At 43.3% G+C, this 26586-nt stretch overlaps 1 protein-coding gene across 1 annotated transcript in view; it reads right to left on the bottom strand.

Moving 5' to 3' along the window:
- Positions 1 to 26586, bottom strand: part of UBXN4 (UBX domain protein 4) — a 1313764-nt gene that overhangs the window by 115372 nt on the left and 1171806 nt on the right. Inside the window, exon 12 of the mRNA XM_044074960.1 lies at positions 7153 to 7355. Within this exon, the coding sequence (XP_043930895.1) occupies positions 7153 to 7355 (203 nt within the window). The remainder of the gene's footprint in view (positions 1 to 7152; positions 7356 to 26586) is intronic.

Here is a 26586-nt window from a genome sequence, read left to right as displayed (position 1 = left end):
TATGAGGAGGCCTGGACTACCTGTGGGCAGAGGATATAGGCTTTACAGGGTAGTTTATCGGGTATCTGATAAATGAAGTAATGAAAATCTGTCTGCAATTCTTCACCATTTTCCCCTGTTTTTGTAAGCTTTTAAACAGTGGCTGCATCTGGGTCAAATAAATTCCTATTCAAAGGGGACCTATATGTTTGGGACTGAGAACGTAACTACGCATACTGTATGATGACAAAACCTATGGCACCTGCTCTGCAGGAAGCTTCCACTGCATCATAGCTGCATTTGATGCTATGCCTAGCCACTTGTGCAGTCTGGGTGACCAGTGATATGGCCTACTGCTTGCTGGCTTGTCCTTCCATAGAAGACAATTTTTTTTAAGTTTCCAAAAACAGGCAGAAAATATTTAGTCATCAGGGTCTGACAGTTCAAAGTTCTGATGGCTAGGGTGGAAAAAGTATACACCTTCTATCCACTGGTCTGCTATCTTTTGTACAGGGAAGGGTATTCGACAGAGGCAAAAGTTTAAAAGATTTGTCCGTAGCCAAAGAAAAAAAGATAGAAGATCTGCCAAAGGATTCTTGTACAGAAACTTTAAATCTTCAGGAACTTTATAGAATCTATCAGGTCTTTTAGGAGCTGATGGCTGAGAATCAGGAGTAGTAGAAGCAGATGCAAAGGCATCAAGAAAAGCCTACAAAACAGGAGGGACCGGAGCAACAGTGCCTAAATCCAAAAGATTATAACATATTTATGCACATCAAAAATGTGTTTTGATTCTCATTTAGTGTTTCATCAGATGTTTTCCCAGAATGAAGCCTCTTAAGTGGGGGAATCTGGGGAAAGGGAATCTTCATCATCAGTGGTCACTTAGCCTGGACAGTGAATATGAGAAGAGTAGGTCAAAGAGTGCTCATCTGAGTCTGAGTTCACTTCATCCACAGATGATGATTCCAACTGTCTCTTTTGGAAAGTAACAGGAACAGATTAAGTAAAGAATGGTTGCTTGAGTGCCATTACGGTTTTAAACAGGCCCTGGGAGAAATGTATCCACTCCTTTTCCACGGACATTCCAACCCCTAGCATACCTTGCTAAATGACCCTGGTATTTCCTCTCTAAAAAAAAACTTGCAGTAGATCTTTGGGTCTTTTGGAAATAATTACATGGCGTTCCCCCTTCTCACCAGTATCAGTAACATCAGTCATTTCATATGTGCGAGTCTCAGATGCCTCTGGCAGGGTCACAGTAACAGGAATCTGAGAAGGCATAGGGTGCACCACATGTTCTTAGACTTCAGTGGGCACGTCTAAGTCTGAACAGGCAGGCATGTCAGGCCTAGGCCTCAAATTTCCTCTCTGATGCAGGTGAGACATCAGGGGTGGAAGGGTCTGCCATCTTAGTCTGGGTCAGGCATTTTAATGTTCTAGGCTTCTAAGTATGTATTAAGAGAAGAAAGTCGCTTCCATAAAGTTTCTGGTAAAAGGACTGGAAAATTGTACAATTCTTATAATCATGCTCTTGTGCCTAAACAAAAGCCTCACTGAGAGTGGAGATCCTTGCAAAGAATCTACCTACCACAATCAGTTTCCCCTCTTAGCTGACGTCTAATAAAATACCACACAGAAATACTAGAAAGAATGTTAAGGAAGTTTCATTATTCCCTAATAGGGCACTTACCCAAACAAGTGAAGGCCAACAATACCAGTGACCATGCACAGAACAGACCGATGGCTGCTGAACCTGTGTTCTGACTGGCAGCGAGATACTCTGATGTTTTATTTATTTATTTCAGTTTGATTACCGGGGAGGTCCACTGGGCTTTGGGGCCCGTTTTCAGTGGAGGTCCGGGGAGAAAAGCTTCACAAAAACAACAGTATTTATTACAAAAGAATTAAGACAAAAAATAATTTACAAAGATTAAACAGGATTTTAAGAACAGTCTACAGTAGTACAATAATTAACAGGATTTTACGAACAGTCTACAATAGTAATGTCCGAATGGCAAAACATAGCAAACTATTAACAGATTTAGTTAGGTTTCAGCACAAAAGAAAAGTGAAGTAAAATATTCTGGGATGAAGAAAGCAGGAGGAGATAACTTTAGTTGCACATGCAATTAGGAATACAGAAGAGAAGAGGAGAAAAAGATGGTCAGCCTAGGGTTAGGGTTACTTAGTAACTAATTCATCTAGTAAAGATAATATACGAGTAGCTTATACAGCTAGTATTTTAGGAGAGGTGAAAGAGAGTTTAATTGAGAATGGGGGTTAGCCAGGAGAGAAGGAGGAGGATGATTTGATAGGTGTAGGTTGAAGAGTGCAGTTGCAAATTTTATTAAGATAGACGTGAGAATGAAGTAGGCCTTTAAAGTTATCTAGGTTGTTGCAGGATCTTAGAGAGGTGGGTAGGGCATTCCAATTTTTAGCAAGTGTGAAGGATAAAAGCATTTGGCCAGCTGGGCGCTTAGGTTTTTGTACGGTGATCAGGTTTTGGTGAGATCATCTAAGGGGTCTAGGGGGGTTATAGGGTAGAAGAATATTTGACAGAGCAGGACAGTTGGTTGGATGGAACAGTAGTTTATACGCAATGGAGAGTTGGAGAAAGGTAAGTTGATTAGGGAGCCTCAAGCCAATTTAGAGAGTGGAGGGGGGAGCAGTGATGAGTGATGGACTTGGCACTGGTAGCAAATTTGGATATTTTGTTGTAGCACTGTTCCAGTTTGGAGGTGAGACTGGATGAAATATCAGTGAGCAGAGGAGCGCCATAAAGTAGAGAGGGGAGGAAGTAAGTAGAGGCAAGGGTTAGCCTAGTGGAAGGAGACAGAAAGTGGTGACTTCTGTACAATAAGCCAAGTTTTGTGTGTGTTTTTTTGATGTTTAGCTGGATATGATTATTGAATTTCAGCTGGTCATCAATTATGACACCGAGAGGTTTGGTGGAGGTTGCTATTTCAATAGTGGAGTTGGAAAGGCTGGTAATACGAAAGGAGTGTTTGTCTAGTGGTGAGGATTTGGTGGGTGGAAAAAGGAGGATCTTAGTTTTGTTGGCATTAAGGGACAGGTGATTTTGGAACATCCAGTTTTCAGTGGTAGAAAATGCAGTCTGGGTTAGAGCTTGGAGTTCTGTTTGGTTAGGGGCATGGCAGATAATAGTGGAATCGTCAGCGTATTGAACAATTGTGGTGTTGGGGATGGCTTTATGGAAGTCATTAATAAAGATGTTGAATAGTAATGGGCCAAGAATGGAACATTGAGGTACTCCGGTAGGTGTAGGAAGGAAGGTAGAAGTAGCATGGCCCCATTTCACAGCTTGGGACCTGTTTGAGAGGTAGCTAGTGAACCAGGAAAGAGCATTTTGGCTAAGGTTGATTTTAGAGAGATGGTTTAGAAGGAGGGAGTGGGAGATGGTGTCAAAGGCTTTAGACAGATCTAGTAGAACAGATGAAACTAAATTGCCGGAGTCACGGGCAGAGTTCACAGAATGAAGGAAAGAGAGAAGGGCAGTGGTGGTACTGTGTCCAGGGCGGAAGCCGTGTTGGGTGGGAGAGAGCAATTAGTGTTCAGTAAGGAAAGGCAAGAGTTGCAGGTGTATACACTTTTCTAGGATTTTGGAAATAGGGGAGAGGATGGCAATGGGAAGGAAATTAGAGACATTACATTTCTTGCCACCTTTGTGTAGTGGAAGAATGAAAGCAGAACGCCAGAGTTTGGGTACATAGGATTCATATAAAGACCTGTTTATAAGGATGCTGATGGGTATAGCAATGGAGTCAGAATCTATCTTTAGGAAGGAGGAAGGGATGTTATCAGGAGCATTTGAGCAATGTTTGAGTTTAGAGAGAAGTTTCCTTATTAGGCTGGTAGGAACAGGTTTAAATTCAAAAGTGGGGTGGGGGTGGAAAGGGAGAGAAAGATTGATATGGGAGGGTGGGTTGTTGTTAAAAGTCTTGGTTAGGTCAGCAATGGAAGATGTGAAGAAGGAATTGAATAGTGAGGCAATTTCAGGGTCAGATTTGCTGGTGTCAGGACATGGGTTGCTTTTAGTACCTGGTGTAAGGAGGGAGTTAATGGAGTTCCAGAATTGTTTTGGATTCCTTGTATGGTTTTCTTGTAATTTGATGTAGTAAGACTTTTTATCTCTGATGACTAGTTTTTTGGTCAGGTTTCTCAATTGTTTAAACTGAAGGAAGATTTCAGGCAGTTTGTGTTTAAGGTATGCTTTCCAGGATTTGTCTCTTTGGTGCATAATCTTTTTTGTTTCTTTGGAGAGCCAAGGGGTGGGTTTAGTTCTGATTCTTTTTTTTTCTTATTGGAGCTTGGGAGTTAAGGATAGTTAAGAACGTAGAACTGAAATATTCAACGGCTTCGTCTAGTGGCAGTGTTTTTAGGGGGTTCCAATTAGTTAGCTTAAGGGAGCTAGAGAAATAATCTTGATTAAAGTTGGTTAGGTTACGTGTTTGAATGAAGTAGTGAGAGTGAGGGGAAGTGGGAGTGGCTCGAATAGAGAAGGCAGGGAGGTGGTCTCCTAAAGGGTCAGGAATTACACCAGATGAAATAATTTTGTTAGGATGGGACACAAGTATCCAGTCGAGTATGGTGCCAGGGGGGTTGTTTTTGTTAGGTCTAGTAATGGAGTTAGTAGGTTGAGTGAAGTTGAATAGATTGATGGTAATGGAGGGATTAGGATTATTGATTTTTCCCCAATCAATGTTAACATCTCCCAGAATAAAGGTTTCTAGTTTGATGTTAGAAGAGGACCAGGAGAGGATGTCTTCCAATGTGTTAGCATTATTACCAGGAGGAATATAGAGTGAAATAATGCAGATGCTTTTGTGGCTGTTCATTTGAAGTATGCCAATGACTAGTTCTGCATTATTGAAGGATGGGATGGAGTTAGGGTATGGGGTCATAGTCAGGAGGTTAGAGTAAATTAAAGCAACTCCTCCTCCTCTTTTGTTAGTGCGGTCAGATCGGAGGGAATGATATCCAGGAGGTAGGAATTCGGAGTCTTTGATGTGAGGTTTTAGCCAGGTTTCAGAGATGGCCACTATGTCTGGGGAGTTATGGGTAAGTCAGGCATGGAAGAGTGTGAATTTATTTTTTAAGCTTTGTGCATTAAAAGTGAGGAACTTGAGATTTTTATTAGTATGTTTATTTTTGGAGCTGGGCAGATTTGTTGGAGAGAAGTTAGAAGGGGGATTTGTAGGTGAGCAATGAGGACCTGGATTGGGGTGAATATTGCCAGCTAAATGCAGGAGAGTATAATAGGTGGTAAATTTATTAGGTTTGTATAGGAAACATTGGTAGAGGTTTGCTTTAAGTCTATGGGTATTATTAGGGATTGGAAGTAATTTTATTTTGAAGAGAAGTAGAGGGTGGGAAATGATTAAAGAGGCTGAGATATTGTGAAAGTGGGATGTGGGCTGGTTTTGGGGTGAAAGAGGAGGAGAGGGCACATAAAAGGTAGTGACGAGGTTAAATGGTATAGCAATGACAGAAGTAAGATGAGGTGGGAGAAGAAAAGGACTTTTGATGGAAGACTAAGCATGGTAAAAGGAGAAATGAGTTATAAGGAATTAGAAGGTAAGTGACAGTTAAAGTGCTAGGGGTGTGGTGAATGAAAAGGGAGGGGGATAATGTCAAACCTGATTGGTCAAAGATGAGGGAGGGACTAATGGAGTGGAGTAATCTGATTGGTAGGAAAAGGAGGGAGGGACTGTTAGGAAAGGTACAAGTTTAGAGGTACTGGGGGAGGTTGGGAAATGGGGGCAGGGTAGGGGAGCGGAGTGAGCCCACCGGGCGAATGGAGCGGAAAGAGCAAAGAAGGTGGGAATGGCCAGAAGCAATCAGTGATCAGCCAGAAGGAGAACTACAACAGGGGGTGCAGGTAGGAGAGTGCAACCTTTAGAAGCTTAGTTTCTTAAGCTTTGTTGGGGAAGGAAAAGCTACTCTATTTGTCTTTTAAAAAGGAGGGAAATAGAGTATGGTTTTGTGAGATACAAAAGTAGACAGAGTGGAGAGGTACAATAACAGCAGTCTTAGTGAGGGGACGGACAGTGTCTAGAACAAGTGTATCTAAGTAGTGGGATGAAGTTATGGCTATTCTTGGTAAGGGTAGTGGCTGAATAGAAGTGAGAAAAGGAAAGGAATTACAGCTAAGCTTGGTGAGGGCAGGGATACTGTCTGGGTAGAGTTGGATTGAGGGAAAATAAGAGGGAAGTTAGTTGCAGGGCTTATTATTAAGAGGGTGCTGCCACCTAGTGGGAAAAGGAGGGAGTTGCACTAAAGGATAGGAGGTACAACTAAGAGGTACGGGATATGGAGATAGGATAGATGTGGATTGTAATTATTTTGAGGTGCTTATGTACCCTTACACCTGGGGGCTAAAGTCATATTTCAGACATATGGCTCTATAAAAGGTTTTAGTTTTGGTACTCCAGCCAGACATATACATTAGATTAGATAACCCATCTGTTTGGAATATTGCAACAATGATCTAAGGAAGAACATCACATTGTTCCACTTTGTGTTTTACCAAATGTGACTGCATCCATGTAATGTTAGCATATGTATCCTTTGGATAACAAATCTTACAATACATGTTGAAGCATTTTTGATATTGTTTATCACAAAAATTAGCCTTCCATATCTCATAACACCTATATGCACTAGAAAGGTGCAGGCTTGTATTCCACACACACTACGGATCAACAGGTTTATATGCAAACAGTTGACTTGTCGGGATTTCTTCTTTCCCTGTAACACAGCAATCTGAGGAGCATGGGGAGGGGCTTTCCCTCGCAAAATTTTTTTCCTGTTTCTATTACTGTTGAATGTGCTTGGTTTTCAAGAATTGTGATCTTTTGTGACCATGTTTGTCAGTGTCAGTCAGAAAAGATTTGCATTGTAGTCACAGAACTGCACTGACAGTGTAGCTAATACTTGCTTATCAGGATGCAAAATCGGTTGATAACTTGACTTCAAATCAAAAAACTGCACTACTACAGATCATGACCTAAGTGCAGCAGCATTGTGTACCAGAAAAGACAGCCATCCTCTGAAACCTAAGCCAGCAGCAAAAACAAACGTCTTAAGCATTACCTCACACAGAATCCACATTCACTATTTCATGAATTATACTTAATTTTTTTTTTTTACCTGTTTGGTTCTGTTGTGCGAGAGACCGGCTGAGGGTGTTCTTGTTGTGGAAATGCTTCTGCTGCAGCTTGAGAAGGTTGGGGGTTTGCAAATAAGAAATTGCAAATAAACCTCCACATGGCAAAGACCGGAGAAAATATTGTACCCACAAATGCCCAGAGACTGTTACCCGATCTCTGTACTGCTGTAGTGGGTCTTCCAGCCTATTAAAAAAAATACAGGTCATTACTACACACTGCAAATTTCACAAAGTGTCTCTGTATTAGTGTTCATGTACTTTAAAATGACAATATGAGTAACTAAAACTTGATAATATTTTTAATGAAGAAACACAATTTTCTATCTTTGTGAGAGAGAGAGAGTGGGAATATGCACCAACATCACACAGATGCCTCCAGAAATGAATAACTTACTGAAAAGCTAACTTCATCAAATCTGTAGAGAATGTAGTCATTTTATAAATGAACTGTTTACATACATATTTACATTTCAGGAAAGAGGTATACAAAAACAATCAAAAAACAAATGAAACAAGAAAATGGAGAAAATCAGTCTCCTTGCCCTAACTCAGGGGTTTTCAACCAGTGTGCCCCACGATTCTAGGAACAAATCATTTCCACTCTTGAGCTGAATAGACAAAATGCACTGCAATGCATTTAGAGCCAAAATCAGTAACCTCTCCTGTTCTTTGGCTTTGCCGCGTCAATTAACATGGGCACAACCCAGTTATCATCCCACTCATCCTCCGAAGTACTGCTGTCAGAACTATCAGAATCCTGACTCTTCTGTTTTGAATCTTTAGATTTAGCCAAATTACAAATCTAGTGCCAATGGATAGTTAAGTTGTATAGACGTAATAAGCTTGCAGCAAGTACTTTGTTGTACTTGGTGCCTGCGTTCCACAGATTTGCCAATGAGCATTAAAGGTGCTGTTTTCAAGCTGCTGGGTGTTCAAAAAAAAAAAAAAAAAAAAAAAAAATGTTTTACGTTTCACAGTGAACTTTGTAAATACAGTATAGGCAACACTGTATGTTGGATTTGAATGTTAAAAAAAAAATTATATTGATAATGTGGGATTTTTTGCAAATAGAATTTTCTACAAAGTTAGGACTATGAGAAATTCTAGCAGCTTTGGACAGGGACCCCCCCAGGACCAATGTCATTGCCCTAGAGGAGAACAATTCTACCAGAGTCACAAGGAAGATTACTACTACAATCCTCCTAGACTCCAGACGGCACAAGAGGAATTTCAACAATCCCCAACCCTAGCCCCTCTGGAAGACCAGAGAACGAATCAATGGACAAGAGTGAAGGAAATGAAATACCTGGGGGAGCCCATCTACACCCAGGACCCAGAACCAGATGGAGAAACCAGCCATGGTATTAACTTACCCTGTTGTTTGGAATCACTCCAAAAAAGAACTTGCTGACATTGAAATTAGTGTGCTTTCAAAGAGATTAACTTTTAGTTATGTACTCACCATAACTTCAGATGTTTGGGATCCATCTCGCCTACATTCTGAATGATGGGTTCGGAGCCGATCCCTCGGCTCCGACTCGGCACGCTTATGCCAAAGAGCGAAGTCTCTTATTGGCTGAGCTTACTATATCCCAGGATGCACCACTACCAGTCCCCCAGATCTAGTTTGTCCGCATACATGCACACGCGCATACCCTGCTTATGTAACATCGTCAGATGGAACAAGATAAAAACAGTTCAACTCAAAACCGCTCAATCTCTTCTGATCTACAAGGCAGGGGAAGGAGGGTGGTCAGAATGCGGCTAGATGGATCCCAAACATCTGAAGCTATGGTGAGTACATAACTAAAAGATGTTATGTGATCCTATCTCGCCTACATTCTGAATGATGGGACAGCGTCCCTAGCACCTGAATCCTGGGTGGCTCACTGGAAAACACTCCTGAGTACCGTGGAACCAAATGATGCTCGTCCTTTAGATGCCACATCCAATTTGTAGTGGGAAATGAAAGTGCGGGTTGGACCAAGTAGCCGCAGCACAAATTTCGAAATAGCGAGCTTGGAATGAAAGGCTATAGAAGTAGCCATAGCTCTGGTAGAATGAGCTTTGATAGATGATGTAAGATGTTTATTCAAGAAGAATAGGCCTGAGTTATGCAATCTCTGATCCATTTTGAGATTGTAGCTTTTGTAATGGTTTGGCCCAATTTATTATCTGATAAGGACACAAACAACTGGTCTGACTTACGAAGTTGCTGAGTCCTGTCTAAATAGAAGCGTAATTGTCTGTGAACATCCAATTTATGGAGAGTATATTCTGCTTCATTAGAGAATTTTGGAAAGAAAACTGGTAGCTCTAGAGATTGTTGAAGACAGAAAGTAGAACAGACTTTGGGGACAAAGGATGGATTAGGCCTAAGTGATACTCTATCCTTGTGGAAAATCAAGTACGGTGGTTTAATAGACAGGGCTTGAAGCTCTGAGACTCTCCTTGCAGAGGTAATAGCCACTAAGAATGCCGTTTTCCAAGACAGATATTTTAATTCGCATGTAGCAGCCGGTTCAAAGGGGGAGATGTTAATGCACGAAGCACCAAATCAAGATCCCACGGAGGTGCAGGATGAAAACTGGTGGTCTTAACAGACTGGCACCTTTAATGAACGTTTTGCATAGTCTGCTGCTCATCAAAGGAGGATCCGTGGATTCATGGAATTTCGAGATAGCAGCTAGTTGGACTTTAATAGTTGAGACAGAAGATCCCTGATTAAACAGGGATGTTAAGAATTTCAAAACCTCTGGGACAGGAGCAGTGATAGGGTCTAAGCCCTTGAGTTGAGCCCAGATAGCAAACCTCTTCCACTTACTGAGGTACAATTTGTTAGTGGTGGGTTTGTGGGCAAGATAAAATGTGAACAACTTCCGGGTCTAGTGTGTGCCTTCTAACTAAGGTTGGAAGTGGAGGAGCCAAGCTGTCAATTTTAGAGATTGAAGGGAGTGATGCCAATGTCCCGACTGATGGATTAGCAAATCCGGGATCAGGTCCAAGGTCCACGGATCGTCCACTGCATGCTTTTTCAGGTAGGGAAACCATATCTGACGAGGCCAGTATGGGGCAATCAGAATCATTGAAGACCCCAGTTGAGAAGCTTTTGAATAACTTTTGGAAGGAGTGGAATTGGAGGAAAGGCATAAAGTAGCCCTGTTGGCCAAGGTTGTGCTAGAGCATCCATGGCTGGTACTTCCTGATGTGGAATCAAGGAGAAAACTTCTGGCACTTGGTGTTTTGTGCTGCAAATAGGTCGCAGCACGGCCCCCATCTCTTGAAAACCTGAGCTGCTACTTTGCCGCTTAGAGACCATTCGTGAGGAGAGAGAATTGTCCTGCTTAATTTGTCCGCCAATACATTTGATTTTCCCGGGATGTGGGTCGCTACCAAGAAGCGGTTGGTAGCTACAGCCCATTCCCACACTCTCATGGCCTCTCTGCAAAGGGATACGATCTGGTCCCTCCTTGTTTGTTCAGATACCAAACCACCGACATGTTGTCTGTATGGATGGCGATGATGCCTTGAGGAAGAAACTTGTGTAAGGCCTGTAGGGATAGAAGAACAGCCCTCATCTCCAACACGTTGATGTGGAGAAGAGCTTGCCTGGAAGCCAGGAGCCCTGAACTAGCCTGCCCAGACAATGCCTTGCCCCGAAGCTATCTGGGAGGCATATGTCGGCAGGGTAACTACGGGAGGAGAACAAAGGGTTTTCCCTGATCCAAGTTGGATGTCTGAAGCCACCAGCGAAGGTCCCTTTGCATATTTCCGTAATCATGATGTGATGATTGAGGGAAGATCCTGAAAGGACCATTGAGTTGACAAGAGCCACTGAAGAATCCTCATGTGTAATCTTGCTAGAGGAACTAAAAGAACCGTGGCAGACATTGAGCCTAAAACCTGTAGGACCATCCTGGCTGGGGCTTTGGATCTCGAGACCAGAGCTTGAACTTGGCCCTGTAAGATTCGGATCCTTTCGGCAGGAAGAAAGACGCATCAATCTTGAGTCTATCTCTGCCCCTATAAATTTTATGCTGAGAGGGCAGCAAGACAGACTTTGACCAATTGAATGTAATCCCTAGGGAAACACCCAGGAGATGGTGGCTTTGAGGTTGTCCATTAGTAGATGCCTGGTGGTGGCAGTTAGGAGCCAGTCGTCGAGATAGGGAAACACTTGGAATCCAAGACTTCTCAGGTGAGCCGTCACTACTGCCAAACACTTGGTGAACACCCTGGGGCTGTGGTGAGACCAAAGGGCAGAGCACAAAATTGGTAATGACTGACTCCCAGGCTGAAGCGCAGATACCTTCTGGACGCCTGATGTATCGGAATGTGATAATAGGCGCCCTTGAGGTCTATGGAGCACATCCAAACATCCTTCTCCAACAACGGGAGAATGGATTGTAACGTGACCATTCGAATCTGGATTTACGGATTGGTTCAGTCTGCTGAGATCCAATATTGGTCTCAGGTCCCCTGTCTTTTGGCACTAAAAGAACCTGGAGTAATTTCCTGATCCGATCTGGTCTGTGGGGACCGGTTGGATGACTCCTTTTCTAGCAGCTTTAAAGGCTGCTATTTCCCTTTGACTGGGTGGTGGGCCCGGGATTCTCTTGGACGGAGGGGTGAGTCTTTGAATGGGATGGTGTAACCTCCGGCAATGATCGCACCCATCTGTCCTGAGTGATTGACTCCCAGGCTTCTAGGTGCTTGGCACGACACCCGACTGGCTCGAGCAGCACAGCCGGGCAATCCCTCATGTCGGTGGGAGGCTGAAGAGCCACGAAAGGACTGGTCTCCAGAATTGCGGGGCCCTCTGCCGCCTCTGGGACGGCGTCTCCCTGAAAAATTTCCCGCCCTCTGCCTCTGGACGGGGAATCTTCCTGCTGTTGGGAGAAAAACTTAGATTTTCGAACCACATTTTCCCTCCTTTGGCCTTGGGGTAAGGCCGAAGGGAGTGGAATAACGGGCCCCACGGCAGATAACGTTTCCCTCTTGCTCACAGCGGTAAGGGTGTCTTTCACCTTGGGTCCAAACAATGAGGACCCATCAAAGGGAGCGCCGCGAAGGAAGACTTGAAGGCCTCCAAAAACTGACACAAGCGGAGCCAGGCTTGTCTACGAGAGCCATGCCTGTGCCTGCCCGCATAGGAAATGAGCCTCATGGACGAGTTAGAAATTGACGAAGGATAGCCAACTGAGAGCTAACCGACTGGGCTAGCTGCTCAGGTAGGTTACCCGAGAGGAATCTGACAACTCCTTGACCAGATCCCTCTGAAGCCTTGTAAAATGTGCCAAATAGTTCAGAGACCTTAAGGTAAAGGCCGCTGAAGTCAGGGTGCGCTTCCGTACCTATCCATACTCCTAGACTCCTTATTAGGAGGATGGATAGACGTTGAAGCCTCTGCCACGCCCTGTTGTGTAGCAGATGCCACCACCATGGCATCTACAGCCACGCCTTTAGTAAGGAACTCCTTCTCGGGGAGCAGATAAGAATTTATTTGGACGAGAAGGGACTGGTTCCACGGTATCTGGACGACAAACTAAATCCAGAAGCTCGTCAAGGGCGGAGACACCCAGGAGGCGGAGGGCTGAGCCCCAAAGGCCTTGAGGAGCACTGATTCGTCAGCAGAGGGGGTTTGGATATCCAGCCGCCTCGTTGTTTGAGGATCTCTAAGATGTCTGCAAATGAGACATCATCCGAGGACGACTGGGACCCCTCATCATCCATATCAGTGTCCGATGTAATAGACTCGGGGAGTCCACGTGCTTCCTCTTGCACGATCTCTTCCTTGGGGGTTCCTCTGAAGATAACTCAAGAACCCTCAGGAGGAGGGGAACCCCACTGGGGGTAACCTCAGGCCTCGGGCTCCGCTGGCTACGGACAGGGGAACAGCCAAAGACCCAGTCTCCACGCCCAGGAAGGTGCTGGTAAAACCGGAGAGATGCCCGAAGACGACTTGGCCTTGGCACTCCTCATGGCCCTGAAAGCCGGTCCCCCAGAATCCTGGGAGTGTCCGGACTGAGCCGTGATAGCCGACGGGAGTCCCGGGCACCGAGGGGAGGCTCGGAACCAAGCATAGGTCCCAAACATCACCCCGGTCCAGCCGAAGAAGTCACCAAGGAGCCGACCCTAGAATCTCCACCGGCTCCAACAGCACCTGCTCGGTCGGAGGAGGAATGGCAACGGGTGGGCCAAGGTCATCGGCTCAAACCAGCTGGGTCGGAACCAAAACAAATTTTGGAAGACTGGGGACTGGAACAGTCTTTGGAGCACCCTGTCGATATCAGAATCCGACATCCTCAAGACCGAGAGGAAAGAGAACGGGCCTCTCCATCGGCCCCAAAGGGCTAGGGGACCGCCGGCTACTCGATGAGTATCGTACACAGCAGATTCCATCGGTGCCGAGGTAGACTTCGGGCCGAGGAGGAAGTGTCTGTGTCGGCCCGAGCAGTGGAGCCGACGGTGACCCGCCTCGATGCCCCAGCCATCGGCTCAAGACAGAGGAGTCGATACTGGTGGCATCGAGGCAGACCGTTCAACCTCGGCAAGTCTTTGGAGCGAAGGAGAGGCCTGCCTAAGTTTCTTGGCAGTCGGGTCCGACGGACTGGTCGGAACCGCCCTTTTCTTTTTGGTTGGAGCAGGAGAGGATGCCAAGGCTTCTTCAAAGGAGGGTTTAACTAACCCCTTTAAAATCAATTTATTTTTCCTCTCCTGGAGGACCCTTGAGGAAAAAGCGTGACATACACTGCATGACTCCTGCAAGTGCTTTGCGCCGAGACAATATACACAGAGCGAATGATCGCCTGTGATAGACATTTTAAACCCACATTAACATTTTAAAGCCCGAAGGCCTAGGGGTTTGAGACATGTTGATACACAAATCTAGTTACTCTGACAGGAAAGTACACTAAATTTCTACTGCTGATAAATTAAAGCTTACAGTAATAATTAATGCCAACTCTTCCTGTAAAAAGAACAGGTAACTCTAACCAATTTGTATAATTACTAGAGACCCTGTAAGTATAAACTTTAACAGTCCGGGAAGGCCCTGGATGGAGGGGGGGCCGAAAACAAACTGAACCCAATCACACACAACAATTCAAAATCCAAATCGTACACAAAGTTAGGAGATAGTCATAAAACAGCTTTTGTGAGCAAAAACAGCAAAAACTGACAGAAAGTTAGTTTAATAAACTACTTAGCCCAGCCAGCTCGAGACCACGCCTGCAGGAGCGCGCAAACGAGATCTGGGGACTGGTAGTGGTGCATCCTGGGATATAGTAAGCTCAGCCAATAAGAGACTTCTTTGGCAGAGCCGAGGAACCCATCATTCAGAATGTAGGCGAGATAGGATCACATAACATCGTTTGTTTCCTACAGCAGGTCTGACAGCACAGGTACTGGTTGATTTAAAATCCTATGTCAGAAAAATGAATCTGAAAGTTCTGTTCCATAGTAAATCTGATAAACAAAACTATGGAAGAAATAATAAAGAGAGCCAGTAATTACTGCCCTCCCCTACACCGGACTTTAGCAGCTTTTGAAGTCAAATGTGAAACAGACATCAGGAAAGGACTGCAAAAACCAGCGGGGAGAAAGTTCTACAACTTTAACAAAGATGGGAAAAAAGCATTGCTAGAGCTAGGCAGAGAGAAGTCTAAACAGGGAGGGGGTATTGTTGTTATGGATACCAGCACCTACTAAAAGAGGACAGAAGAAATGCTGAGCGACACATACTATTAGGAGTCTAAATTTAGAAGAGATTAAGGCATTTTACAACAACTGGTACACAGCCTTGACAGCACTTTGATGATGAGGGTTTGTTAACAGATAACTTGTTTGATTAACTATAGACACCTTCCCCCACAACATGCCTAAATTATTTGGAATCCCTAAGCCACATAAAATAGAGAAGACCCTCTGTGATGATCCACCAATGGACTAGTAATGAAGGAGCCTCAATCCTCACCACTGGCAACAGTGGGGGATGTACTCTGAGAGGATGACAAAGTACACACACAGTATTTCCAGTTTCAGCTTTCTGCATCATGTGCAATTTCCCTTAAGAGCACACAGAGACCACAGTCAATCTGGGGCTGTTTTTTCTCTCTTTCTCCAGATCCCCAATAAGACTCCTCACTGGCACATCTATAGGGTTGTGATCTCAGTTGAGTGGCCAAACCAAGACCCCCAGCACCCTCTCTGTCCAACCAGTGTTTCATGTCCCCACCCAAGTAGCTGACACACACACACACACACACACACACACACACACACACACACACACACACACACACACACACACACACTCCTTGCACCCCTGGGATATATACACACCCCTGGGAAAGGCTGGCACAGGTTTACTAGCTATGCCCCCTTTTGCCCAAACTATAAGGTAGTTATCACTACCACCAGCCAAGCTCCTTATCAGCTACTTTAAGGCCCTTAACAAAGGGTCTCCAATCTTACTGTGTAATGTTGCTATTAATACAAATGGTACAGAAAACAGTTGTATAAAACATTCCCCAAAACAATAATTCCACAATATAAAAAGCAGCAATGCTAGGTAAGCAAGGTTCCAATGGTAATAAAGACCCGTCCAAAATCCAATAAAAATTAACTGGATTTTATTAAAAAGATTTTTTATACAAGATGGAGATGGATTTAGCGCTTTCGTCGACAAACCGTGGACTTCCTCAGAATCAATTAAATGCACCATTAATCCCATTAAAATAAGCACAACCTACCAATCACAATGTTGTGTCTTTCGGCTTTTCCCGGTTAGGGGTTGCCACAGCGGAACTCCGGTCCGCTAATGACTGGTACCTCCAGGACAATACAGAAAGCTCCCTAGTTTTAGACATTGTGTCTCCCTTGCTGCATGGAAACTGAAAGATACATTTTATTGCTTAGCCATAAAGTAATTTAATTTTAGCTATTTTTCTGAAGTTTACTAGACTGAGGTTAACTTTCTGTATCACAGTTTCCAGTGTTAAAATATATAAACAGTTACAACAGTGCACGTACATTTCTGGTCTTTTCCAGTAGGGTACACTGTGGTTACATTTCAAACAGTACTTTGCAAATACCTTCAAGCAGTTTGATATACATGACATACAATTCATATACATTTGTAACACAAGCATCTTGCATAGATCATAGGTATATTACCAAATGACCAAGAAAATCGTCGCACAAGCAGTATGCAGACAATGAGAGCCAGTGAGCCCTGAAGTATTCCAATATTACCAAATGACATAACTATTTACAAAATTCCAGATAGATGTGCTGGCAGTATCTCCCTTTGTCACATCCTCCTTACAGGCCAGTGGTTGCAAGTAGGGGTCCCTGACAGAAGCTGCTGCCATTTATCTGGATTTCTTGTTACAATCTCTGGCTGAGAAGAACATTTCATACATAAAAGACTCTAATGATTTTATAAGGAAAATAAAAAAATGTTACAGTTGATGCAGACAGTAATTTTACTAACAATAGATGTTGAATCATTATATACTGTATTTCCACATAATTACTGCATTGAAACAGTGACTGATTCTTACAGGAAAAACACCAATGGCACACCAGCACAACCTGAAAGAACAGGTAAACTTTTAGATATGGTGCTTAGCTGCAATTTATGTTTAATGGAAATTACTATAAACACAAGACTGGTATAGTCATGGGGGGAGCTATGCCCCCCTGGTTTATATTAGAACATCGAAGTTTCACAACTATGAATGTTCTAATATCGACCCCTATTCAGTGAATGCTAAAAATAGTGAAGCTGCGGAACACAGAATTTCTTCCTAGGGAAGGAAATCGGTTGGCTGTTCCTGTGGCTTCGCTATGTTCAGCACTGTGGTGGAAAGTTACGGGTCTGGATCAGGTAAGTGTGCAATTGTGTGGACGTGAGGGTTAGAGCGCGGGGTAGGAGAGTTATGGTTAGGGCGCGGGTGAAGTGAGTGTGCAACAGTGACGGACGTTAGGGTTTGGGTTAAGGTAAGTGGATAGCTAGTGGTGTGTGTACAGTTTAGTGTAGGGTTAGATGTAGGATTTTAGGTGCATGTGTGTGGATTACTCTTTGTTTGGTGTGTTTGTATTGTGTGCATGTGTGTCAGAACAGCAAATTGTTTCCCTTGGAAAAAATTTGCTGTTCTGCATGTTCGATGTCAGCGTTCACTGAATAGGGGTCGATATTAGAACATTCGACGTTTTAGCCGATGTTCTAATATAGACCCATGCCCCCTAGCCTAGCCAATATAGCCCTGGGCAAGTGGGAGGAAGATTATGTTTATAAGAGAGAATACAGGCAACATATCATAGTGTATCTGTGCTTAACTGACGACACTTTTATTGTGTGGAAAGGAGACGGTGCTAAATTACAAGTGTTTATCATCTATCTGAACCAAACCACCAGCCTCCTGCATTTCACCTCTTATTTTTAATATTTATCACTGTACTTCCACCTTAGCAATCATAGTGTTGGTTTTCAACCTACTTAGGTTTTCACTTGTAGATTTATACATGTGTTCATTCATTTTATAATTTGTTATTGACACACAAACCTGTTAAAGTATTTATCTGACATGAAAGCAATCTGCTATAAGTGGTTTAGTTTATACTTACTAATATTTATTCTGATAGATGTTGACTGGTAGATCTTTTTGTTAGTTAGCTAATCATGTTATTAGTTAGTTTCTTAATTAATATAACTTGGATTATTTAGTTAGCCTATAATAAAGAATTAATAAGCTGGCATAATTTGTATTTAGTTTTTTAGTTTCAGTTTTAGGTAGCACAGTCTCTAATTACACTTTAGTGTTAAGGGGAGGGAGGACTTGGTTAAAGGAATGATTATAATACCTTTATTGCTCTTAACAGAACCACCCTCTGTAACTACTCCCTTTGCTCAATATTACCGGATTACATATAAATTAAGAATGTTTTTCATGCTTTTCATTATACTCAACTAGGATCGCTTGTTTGTGTGTTTCAATAAAGGATATTCCATTTTTAACTCAACTGTGGGCTATCTACTATTTTCTATGTTATTACTTTGTAGCACATATTTTACAGTTAGATTTTTATTATTAATGAACTAAGTGCTTAACATAATTCAGGAAGCGAACATCACACCCTCCACACTGCAAAGTTTCTTCTTGGTTTGTTTTTAACCCAGTATAGGTTGCATACTGGATTTTCTGAGACTTGAAGGGATAGCACAGATTTTTCTTTTTGAAATGCAACGTAAAAGGTAACTATATATACAAAGGTATATACATCCGCATTACAACAATGCAAAAAACCCCAAAAGAAGGAAGACTGAGGGAAGGGATGACTACTGCAACAGTGATCTAATAGTACGCATACTATTACGGTAAGTTTACTTACACAAATGTACTGTGTTCACCATTACATTACTGCTGTAGCAACCTAAGCTATTTAGGGAGATTTCCATAGTTTAGAAACTAAGTGAGGGGGAAAATAAATCAAGAATCCAGAAGCACTTGAAGAAAAATCGTAGCAAAGCCTGATCTAGACCTGAAAAGGGAAACTAGTTTGTATGCTTTGTAAAGGTATGCAGTGAGGACCAAGTTGTGGCCTCTAGAATACTTCTAGAGTTAACATTTTCCTCCAAAGCTACCAAAGAAGCCACAGCCCTAGTGGAATGGGTCCTAACCCTGACTGGAAGTGGCTTATTATGGTGAGAGCAACAAAAACAAATGGTATAAGACAACCATCTAGATATAATCTGTCTTAATACTGTTCATCCTTTCCTCTTACCTTTGCAGGAGATAAACAGTTTAGTTTATCAACCTTCCTGAAGACTGAGTTTTGTCTAGGTAGTATTGGAGTATGAAAAATTGTTTCTCTCTTATTTTTGGAATCAGGAAAAAGACAGGGAGATTAACTGACTAGCTTAATGTAAACTTGGAGACCAATTTAGACATAAAAAAGAAAGATTTGTTCTCAAAGAAATCCTGTGCTTCTGGAAAAGGATGTAGGGTTGACTTGCCGTAAGAACTTGCTACTCAGACACTTTCTTAGCAGAAGTCAAACACTTTCCAAGTTAAGAACCTCATTCATACCAATTACCTGGTTGAAATGAAAAGACAGCAAGATTTTCAAGCACAAAATTAAGATCTCAAAGAGGATTGTGGACAAATGTGTAAAATCCCTCTCAAAAGATGCTTAAACTTGGGCAAAGGAAGAAAGGGAGGCATCCAATCAAGAACTAAAAGCAGCTAGGCCTTAAAAGAGCCCTGGGTCCTCAGAATGGAGCCAAACAGAAAATCTTTTCCATTTACACATATATGATTGCCTGGATGCAATTTTTTAACCTCCTTCAATATCTGTGCATAAAATGTGCCTAAAAGGTATCAAAATTCTGTCATCCAGGCAGTCAGAGTTTTCATAATATGGTGCATCAAACAACCCCTGTCTTGTGTGAAAAACCAAATTTATGGAGAAACCTGTGGTAACTGTCTTTGGCCAGTTTCAAGAGAAGGGAGAACCAGTTTTGCCTGGACAAATGGGGGTCTCCACTACAATGAGTCCTTCTGGAGCTTGAGAAAGAGAAGACATCGGTCTTCCAGGCCTGTTTGCAAGGAACCTTGTTGCAGAATTTCTTTAGCTGCCTGTTCCAAGATCTACTTCTTCAAAGACCCCCCAAGTTAAAGTTTGCCATTTATGATGGTGTGTCACAAAGTTTTGCTGTGATGTGATGTGTGAAGACTGAAAAAAACAAAATGAGCTGAGTTGTCACTTAGCTGGTTATCACTGCAAGTCTGCAAAGGAGGTAAAACCCGGGAGTCAATTGTGGGTCAGAACATCAATCAGTGACTCTCTCTCTGGCGTGGGATTAGTGCAAAGAAGCTGATGCACTTGGTGCTGAGAGGGTCACAAAAAGATTTAAACAAGGCTAGTCCTAGTGGCTGAAGATCTCAGCAGCCGCTGAATGATTGAGAAACCGCTCATTGGGCAGAAGGGGCCAGCACAGCTTGTCTGCTAACACAATGGACTTCCATGGGATACACTTTGCCACAAGAAAACATTAGAAAGACACCACCCACTGCCACATCCTCATGGCTTCCCAACACAATGGATATGATCAGGTTCACCCCTTGCTTGTTGATGTACCAGACTACCGAGATACTGTCCTGAATCCCAATCACATCCTGAAAAGCCTGCAACACTAGCAGGACTGCCCTCATCTATAGCACACTGATGTGAAGCTTGTCCTCTAATTACGTCTTTGTGCCATGGACCATCTTTCCTTCGAAATGTCCCCACCCCAGAAAGAAAACATTCACGGTAATCAAGGTCACTGGGAATAGGAAAATAAGGAGATAGCACAGAGGAAATAGTGGGGAAATTAACCACCACAGAATATGCTGCCTGCATATTCTCATTAAGTATATACTCAGTAGGGTGACTGGAAACCACAATGGCTGATAACAGCATGGGCCACTGGACTATGAGGGCCCAGTGAAAGACCATCATGTAATACCTTGCATAAGAGGCCAAAGTTATGGAAGCTGCCACAGAACACAAAAGAAGAAGAATTTACTTTGTAAAGGGTTTTGGATAAGAAAGAACTTTGGAAGCCCGTTGACGCAGGGTAAACACTCTGGAATCCAGAATCCAGAAACATGTCAATTTGAGAGGTGGTATCCAGGTGGCATCTGATATAAGCACCATGGAAAACCTATGCCACAGGGGATAAGACCACATTCAACCAGGGCGGCATCTACCTCTACAGCTTTTCTCAGAGGTGTCCCTACCAGAGACATCCTAGAAGCTGCTACCTGGAGTTCTGTACATACTTTCACCAATATTCTCTAAATCCAGAGCTGGTTTTGCCACTGCATTGCAGGGCCTTATAGCTGGTCCTAATGCTATCTAAATTCCTCCTCCCATCCTTAGCTTTGGGAATCTACCCAAATGTGATGACTGCAACAGTGAAACACGAACATAGTACAGTTGTGTACACTTAACATAAATGTAGACGTTTGAGTGTATTCACTGTTGCAGTCCTGGTTACCCTCCCTCCAGCCCTCTGACGTCTTTTGGCTATACCTCTATTCCTTTTTACTATGCTTAAAAGCTTTTTTGGTGTATTTGCTTTTTTGTTGGAGGTATAACCTTGTATATATATATATATATATATATATATATATATATATATATGTTTAATTGCTTCCCATTAGGGGGGCACCTGACATCTGGAGCAAGAAAAACTGATGTAATGGCGTCAGCTGCATGCTTTATACCCCTGACTACCTGACGTCATGGAAGATGAGACAGCAACTGATGCCGGACCCAAGACTTTGATAATCAGGCTGACTGAGGGCTACTGCAAGCAGATAACCCAAATGTGATGACCAACAGTGAAACACGAAGAACATCCTCTGGTTTTGCGGGACACCTCAGCAACAGGGGTGATGCCCACTGAAGTTGCCACCTTCCTCACCATGGGGGGGGGGGGGATTTCTATTGCAAAAGTGGCATGGTCTCCAACCACTGTTTTGGTTCCTGAATAATGGCCTTCGGAGTAGAAAAAGGGATACCCACAGCAGACAGGGTTTTGCCCTCTTGTTCAGTTCTGATGAGCATTTCTTTAACTTTGGGTTTAAAAAGAGTGGACCTGTCATAAGATGCATTCAAAAGTTACATCTTAAAGTTTTCTGCAAAATCGCAGAAACATGTCCAGGCATGTTGATGTAGAGTGTTGCTGGTGCCTGCTGTTCTGGACGTGCATTTGATAGGAGAATGGACACATTAGATAAGGACTGAAGAGTAGCTAGCTACAAGTCCACGGTCTTGTGGGATTCTGTAGACAAGACACCCAAGGAAGATTTGGAGAGTTCTTTAGTAAAGTTTCTCTGAAATATGGTCCAGTGAGTCAAACATTTTAGCTCACGTAAAGCAAACTTCACTGAAGCACAAGTGTGCTGAGGCTTTTGACAGTACAGCTCTTCTCAGACAGCTCCCTCTTGGTGCTCACCACAACCACGATGGCAACTACAGCAGTATCCTTGCTATAGTGGGGTCTGTCTCTCAGGCAGACAAACATTTTATCAGGTATTCGTGGTTTAGGTTCCATCACTTCCAGCTCCTTCCATGCCTGATGCAACACCAAATCAATGAGCTTTGTCAGCTGGTGGGACCACCTAGGAAGTAGATGGGCCAGCTCTAAGGGCTTCAAGGACTACTCTCCCTCCTGGGTCGGTGCTTTAGTGGACCAAGCCCCTCACTGTCACAATAATTCTAATTTCTTCCCAAATGAGATGTCTTTCAAGGGGACTTGTGGGGAACACTCCCCTTTCTCAAAAAATCAGCATCTCCAGCGAGGGACTCCTGGGGGAAGGTCTGCCTCCACTTTCAAGAATTTCCTGCGTCACTCCTCAGTACGAAGTTCTGGGGAGGTCTCAGAAGTTGAAGGGGAACTCACCTTGCAAGTTTACTTGAAACCCAAGGGAGCTGACTGTCCTTTTGAACACGATGAAGTGAAGAGGGGACTGCCGAAGCCAGTGGAGATCAGGCTGGAGAAGAGTGTCAGCTGGAGACCTCTTCTCTAGACCTACAGAGAACCCTCTCAAAGGTCTTGAAGGTCAATATCAAAAACCAGACCCACAGAGGGACCCCTGGGATCCATGGAACTGAAAGAAGTACTCCTCTAGAGACAATCAGTCTTAGCTCCATGGCTGACATCAGAGCCAACCAGTCCACAGTTGATGCAACTAGGAGAATGGGTTGATCCAATATCCTCTAAGTCGACCCAGGACCCCATGTACTGACACTGGCCTCTTGGCTTTGACACTGTCGGAGTCAAACAGTTGAGGGACACTGTTAGAGTCAAAGCCAACCAAGCTATCAGCTCTGACCGAGGCATCTTATAGGGAAGACTAGACTCCAAAACCACCAGATCCAATGGATGCACTGGAGAAAGAGAAACTACAAGTGAGGTAGTTGGGGATGGACCCAGCAATCTCACAGTAGAAGGTGCAGGGAGATCACAAGCTGGATCTGGGTCCTAAGAAGCTTTCTCATCATTCTGCGGTTATCAACTTCCGAACGGTCCTTGATGATCATATGAACCTGAACAAAGAAGCCACCAGTGGAGGCGTGGAAGATCTATGTGAAGACTTTTCATGAAGGAACAGCGATCAAGGCCAGGGGCTAGCTGGCTCCAAAGAAAACCTTGGAGGTGGAATGAGAGATCAGATCCTGACTGGCTCCAGAAGGGGAACCGGATTTGAAGGTCTAGGGATCCTGGTAGCCAGACATGAAAGATTGGGAAATCTTTTCCTGGACTTGTCTTTCTCCTATTCTTTTTGTTTCCCTTTTTCTTTCTTCTTTTATTTTGACACTTTTATTTTGACATCTCCCATAAGCTTTTTACTAGATAAGGTGCCATAAGTAGAATGGGTCAATTCTCCCACTGTAGCAGGGAGAAGGCCCATTAACACATTTAGTGCACTGATCAGACAGGGTCCTAGGTCCAAAAGAGGAGCAGGAGGAGCAATTCCCTGTCAAAGTAGCCTGCCCCTAGGCAGTAGACACACTGGCAGTGAGGGTCCAGAGAGGGGGCTGGATCTTGTGCCAGCACGTATTGCATTTTTGAATTTCAAAGCCTCCTCATACATGCATATGGCCAAAAAGGAACAACAACAAAGTGATTAATGTTAATAAGAACAAACAAACACAGTAGTGCAATTCAAAATAGCAAGGCAGATCAAACCTTGTCAAAACAATAGCAAACTAACAAAGACCCAATGGTCACGAACAATAGACAAGAAAATTGACAACTAGATTAATTATATTAATATACTTTATTATTTTTTTTTTTTTTTTTAGCAGAAGGAAGGTGGGAAAATCCCAGAACAAGGGGGGAAAAACTCTAAAATGGCCATAAAGGTAAAAATATACCTAACTAGAATGGAAAAAAATATTTGTCATGCACTATAAGTAAAAAAAAGGAACACCTGTCTTGGTCAAAACCCTTGGGGAAAAAAAAAGCATTGAGCCTAAGGAACATGTTCAGCCCTACATGCAGCAACAAGATCTGAGGATCTGTGAAAGCAGAGTGGGGTTACGAGTAGAGAGGAGGAACAAGAGACTTGGCTCCAAAGTCTGAAGTTGCCAGTATCAGATGTGATTGGATCCAACATACCCAATTACTGAGGCATATGTTAAAGACAATATGGGATCTAGAGGAAAGAGAGAGACTTGTTTTACAGAACAAGGAGGAATTCCCTTTGTAAAGGAGGGAGGAAGTCCCATTATCAAGTGTACACCTGGCTGAATTACTTTTAGACCCCACTTAGCTGAAAAAATCTGGTGCCATAAACAGAGATAAAGACAGAGAGAGAGAGGGAGATATTGTTAGGGTAGGAGGGGGAGGGAGCCTAAAGAAAGTACAGTTGTGTACACTTACCATAAATGTAGATGTTCGAGTGTATTCACTGTTGCAGTCATTACATTTGGGTAATCTGCTGGCAGGTTGCCCTCGGTCGGCCTGAATAACAACGTCTTGGGTCCTGCATCGGTTGCTGTCTGCTCTTCCATGACGTCAGGTCATCAGGGGTATAACATGCAGCCGACACCATTTTATTCACTTTTTCTTGCCCCAGATGTCAGGTACCCTCCATATATATATATATATATATATATATATATATATATATATATATATACATAAACAGTAAAAATATATAAATGCACTTTTAGAAACAAACTTTACCTTCATCTAAAAGCAAATACACCACAAGGGGGATGGCGGGTGGGTAACCCGGACTGCAACAATGAACACACTCGAATATCTACATTTATGGTAAGTGTACACAACTGTACTATGTTCTTTGTGTTTCACTGTTGCAGTCATTACATTTGGGTAGAATCCCAAAGCTATGGATGGGAGGATGGAACTAAACAGCATTAGGAGCGGCTATGAGGCCCTGCAGAACTGCAGTGGCAAAGCCTGCCCTGGATTTGGAGAAGAGAGGCAAATGATAATGCTTTGTGAAGGTATGAACAGAGCTCCAAGTAGCTTCTAGAATGTCTTTGGTTGGAACCCCTCTGAGAAAAATTGCTGAAGTAGAGGCAGCCCGGGTGGAATGTGATCTGATCCCCTTGGGCACAGGTTTACCATGGTGCAAGTAGCAGAAACGAATGCAGTGGCTTATCCACTTAGAAATAGTCTGCTTTGATATAACCTTCCCCTCTGACCCTGCAGCAAATGCTACCAGTAGTTGCTCAGACTTTCTTAGAAATTTGGTCCTGTTTAAGTAGAATCTTAGTTGTCTGTGTACATCCAATGAATGCAGAATCCGCTCCCCCTTGTTCTGCGGATTTGGGTAAAATGTTGGCAGGTGAATGGACTGGTTAAGAGCCACACTGGATACCACCTTAGGCATAAAAGAAGGATTGGTCCTGAGGGACACCCTGTCCGGGTAAAATATAATAAAAGGCTCCACTGCCATGAGAGCCTGTAGTTCTGAAACCCTTCTTGCTGAAGTGAATGCCAAGAGAACAGCTGTTTTCCATGATAGAAATGTTATATCCGCAGTAGCTGCTGGTTTAAAAGGAGGCAGGGTGAACTTTTCCAGCACAAAATTGAGGTCCCATGCAGGAGTTGGTGATGATCTGGGAGGCCTTAAATTTTTGGCCCCTCTAAGATACTGTTTAAGCAGAGGATGAGAAAAGAGAGGAGGCTCTGTGTTGTAATGAGCCGAGATGGCAGAGGCATGGATTTTTACTGAAGAAAAAGATAGGCCCTTGTCAAGCATCTCAGTCAAATATTGTAAAATCTGAGGAATACTGGGCTTTGCTGTGTCTGTTCATTGTGCTTGGTTCCAAGCACAGAATCTCTTCCATTTATCAGCATAAGATTTTCTAGTACTAGGCCTTCTGGCTTCCAAAATGACATCCATCACAGATTTACTGAGAGGTGTTGTTTGAATAATTAGTTGATCAACCATGCTGCAAGATTCAGAGTTTGGAGCGGAGTGTGCAGAATTTGATAGTTCTGCTGAGACAGTAGATGAGGTATTTGAGGCAAGTACCATGGAGGAAGCTGAGACTTATTCCTTAGAAGTGGGTACCAGTGCTGGCGAGGTCAGTCCAGAGCAACTAGGATCATTTTTGGTAATTCCTGTCTGACTTTTAGTAAGACCTTGAAGAGTAGAGGCAGAGGGGGAAAGGCATAGACTGATAGGTTTTTCCAGCTGAAGGATAGGGCATCCGCTTTCTATGTTTTTTTTTGTGATGAGTTCTTGTGCAGAATTTGTCCAACTGATAATCTGGGGGAGAGGCAAACAGATCTATGTCTGGTTTCCTCCATTTCTGTGTTAACATGCTGAAGATTTGTGGATCCAGTTTCCATTCGTGCAGGTCCATAAGATTTC

Source organism: Protopterus annectens, chromosome 6.part0, assembly GCF_019279795.1.
Source record: "Protopterus annectens isolate FY-2018-M chromosome 6.part0, PAN1.0, whole genome shotgun sequence".
In the NCBI taxonomy this organism is placed as follows: Eukaryota; Metazoa; Chordata; order Ceratodontiformes; family Protopteridae; genus Protopterus; species Protopterus annectens.
This window is presented reverse-complemented; position numbering and strand designations above follow the sequence as displayed.